At 40.0% G+C, this 2284-nt stretch overlaps 1 protein-coding gene across 1 annotated transcript in view; it reads right to left on the bottom strand.

The window, feature by feature from the left end:
* Positions 1–252: 252 nt before the first annotated feature.
* The window catches only part of LOC105530521 (T-cell activation inhibitor, mitochondrial-like), a 22346-nt gene continuing 20314 nt past the window's right edge, over positions 253–2284 (bottom strand). Inside the window, 1 exon segment of the mRNA XM_011968093.1 lies at positions 253–559. Within this exon segment, the coding sequence (XP_011823483.1) occupies positions 319–559 (241 nt within the window). The 3' untranslated portion in view covers positions 253–318.

The raw sequence follows: 2284 nt of genomic DNA, 5'->3' as shown, positions 1-2284 counted from the left end.
TTGCTCAGGCTGGAGGGCAATGGTGCCATCTGGGCTCACTGCAACCTTGGCCTCCTGGGCTCAAGTGATCCTATCTTAACCTCCCTAAGTAGTTGGGACCGCGAGAATAAGTTACCACGCCTGGCCTATAAAATCTTTTTAAAACACATTTCCTAGCAGAAATTAACTTTTTTTTTTTTAAAGTCTACTTTTAAAGCAGCAGTTAGAAACTTTGTTCTTATGATATGTAAATAATACTGTTATATCAAACTGTGGATTTAAATATTTTTAATTTAAGTTCCTTTCTTATCTCTTAAAAAAATAAAACAGATTTCTGTGTTACTTAATGGCTTCTCCATTCTTCCAATTCCAAGGAATACAAAGGTCTCCATCTTGCATAACAGAGTAAAAATGTGAAATGCAGAGGTGCATCCCATGTAGGTAAGGCAGTGATTGTTCTAGAAGTCTCTTACAACAATCCACCATTTGTGTACTAGAAATGCTGGGCTCTTTATATAACTTCTCCAAAGAAAATTTCTTTGTTGATGCCTGTATCAATTCATTTTCAATAACCTTTAACCTATTATATAGAAAATAAAAATATTGTCATAAGCTATAACCAAATAAAAGAACACATAATGTAAATATATTCTTACATATTGGGGCCATAACTCTGCACTCACAACACCGAAAATGCCACCCACAAAGGCCAAATTATACGCTTGGAAGACATGCCAATAGCCATCATGTGTTAAATCTTTTGAGTTTCTGTTACATGGATCTCTAAAAGTATTTGGTAACGTTTTTAGCAGTAAAGGGCTAAAAATAACATAAAATTTAAAAAGCTCTTATATTGCCTTACCTAGCAGCTGTTAGTGACTGAAGGAAGCAGAAAATGAAGACTATAAAACCCCTAGTTTTAGGACCCACCTAAAGTTTAACCCTTGGGCAGTAATGCTGTCTAAAGATTTCCCAGATAAAAGCAGACTCACGGAAAACCAGGACCCTGAGGAGGACAGGTTCTCTTCACTCTTCCTCTCCTACCTCACCAGTCCTCTGTCTGTTCCCTCCCCTCTGCGTGGGGTTACAACTCTCTTATTCCATCAGGGGCTTCAGTTCAGGTCTACAAAGTATACAACTCTAGGCAGAACTCAGTGTCTCAAATACTTTCTCCCACAGGTGGCAAGTGCTTAGGGATATGGTGTTTTGATAAGTGGATTCAATGCGCTACATCTAGACCAACACATGAGTTACTCAGCAAGCCCATTTAACAACATGAATAAAGCAAAACTGCCATGGTCGTGTCCCTGAGCCAGTCTATTTAAAATACTTCATTGGTTTAAAATGTCTAAATATCTTACATTTAATTACCCTTAAACTCTGCATAGAAAAGTAGGTACTATAAAATTTCCATAAACTAGACAGTAAAAAACAGAAATGGTCATAGCAGTTAGTTATCCTGGCCTATAATACTGATCACTTTCTCAAGTGCTGTTTGCTTTTTCTGTAAGATTACTCACCTACACAGTGCTGCTTAGAGATTCAAGCAGACAGACAGCAGTCAGGGCTGATGGTGCTGAAAATGTTTCACAGCTGGGCCTGCTTCTAATCTCTCCAGGATTAGACAGAAAGAACCCTTAAACTTCTATCAATAGGAGGGGATGAGTAACTTTTTCTGTAAACGTATTTTTCACTTGTCAAGAAAAGATATTAACAACGATGCTTAGAAATGAGAAGCCTTGCAGCGTGACCATGTTACTGCATAGTTCTCCAACAATATATCTTTAAAATCTGGGCAAGACTCTCATTCTCATTCCTTTTAGAAGCTTACAGTCTCATCCTAGGGTTTCCCAGACCCATGGGTCACAAGCTTTATATAGGAGAACCCATCAGTTCTTCTGAGGTACAATCTTAGAAAAGCATTGAGAAGGCAGCCCTTGTTAAGGTTCCCCAGGGCTGTCCCCTCAACAGGAAAATAACATGTACAAGCCTTTCCTCATCCTTGGGTGCCTCTACAGTCAGAAGGAAATTTTTTTTTTTTTTTTTTTCCCCTGAGATGGAGTCTTACTCTGTTGCCCAGGCTGGAGTGCAGTGGCGTGATCCTGGTTCACTGTAACCTCTGCTTCCCAGGTTCAAGCGATTATCCTGCCTCAGCCTCCCAAGTAGCTGGGATTACATGCATGCACCACCACGCCCGGCTATTTTTTGTGTTTTTAGTAGAGGCAGGGTTTTGCTATGTTGGCCAGGCTGGTCTTGAACTCCTGACCTTAGGTGATCCACCCCGCTCAGCCTCCCAAAGTGCTGG

This window comes from Mandrillus leucophaeus, unplaced genomic scaffold (assembly GCF_000951045.1).
Source record: "Mandrillus leucophaeus isolate KB7577 unplaced genomic scaffold, Mleu.le_1.0 Scaffold829, whole genome shotgun sequence".
In the NCBI taxonomy this organism is placed as follows: domain Eukaryota; kingdom Metazoa; phylum Chordata; class Mammalia; order Primates; family Cercopithecidae; genus Mandrillus; species Mandrillus leucophaeus.
Note: the sequence above shows the minus strand (reverse complement) of the source record. Positions and strands in the feature narration are given on the sequence as shown.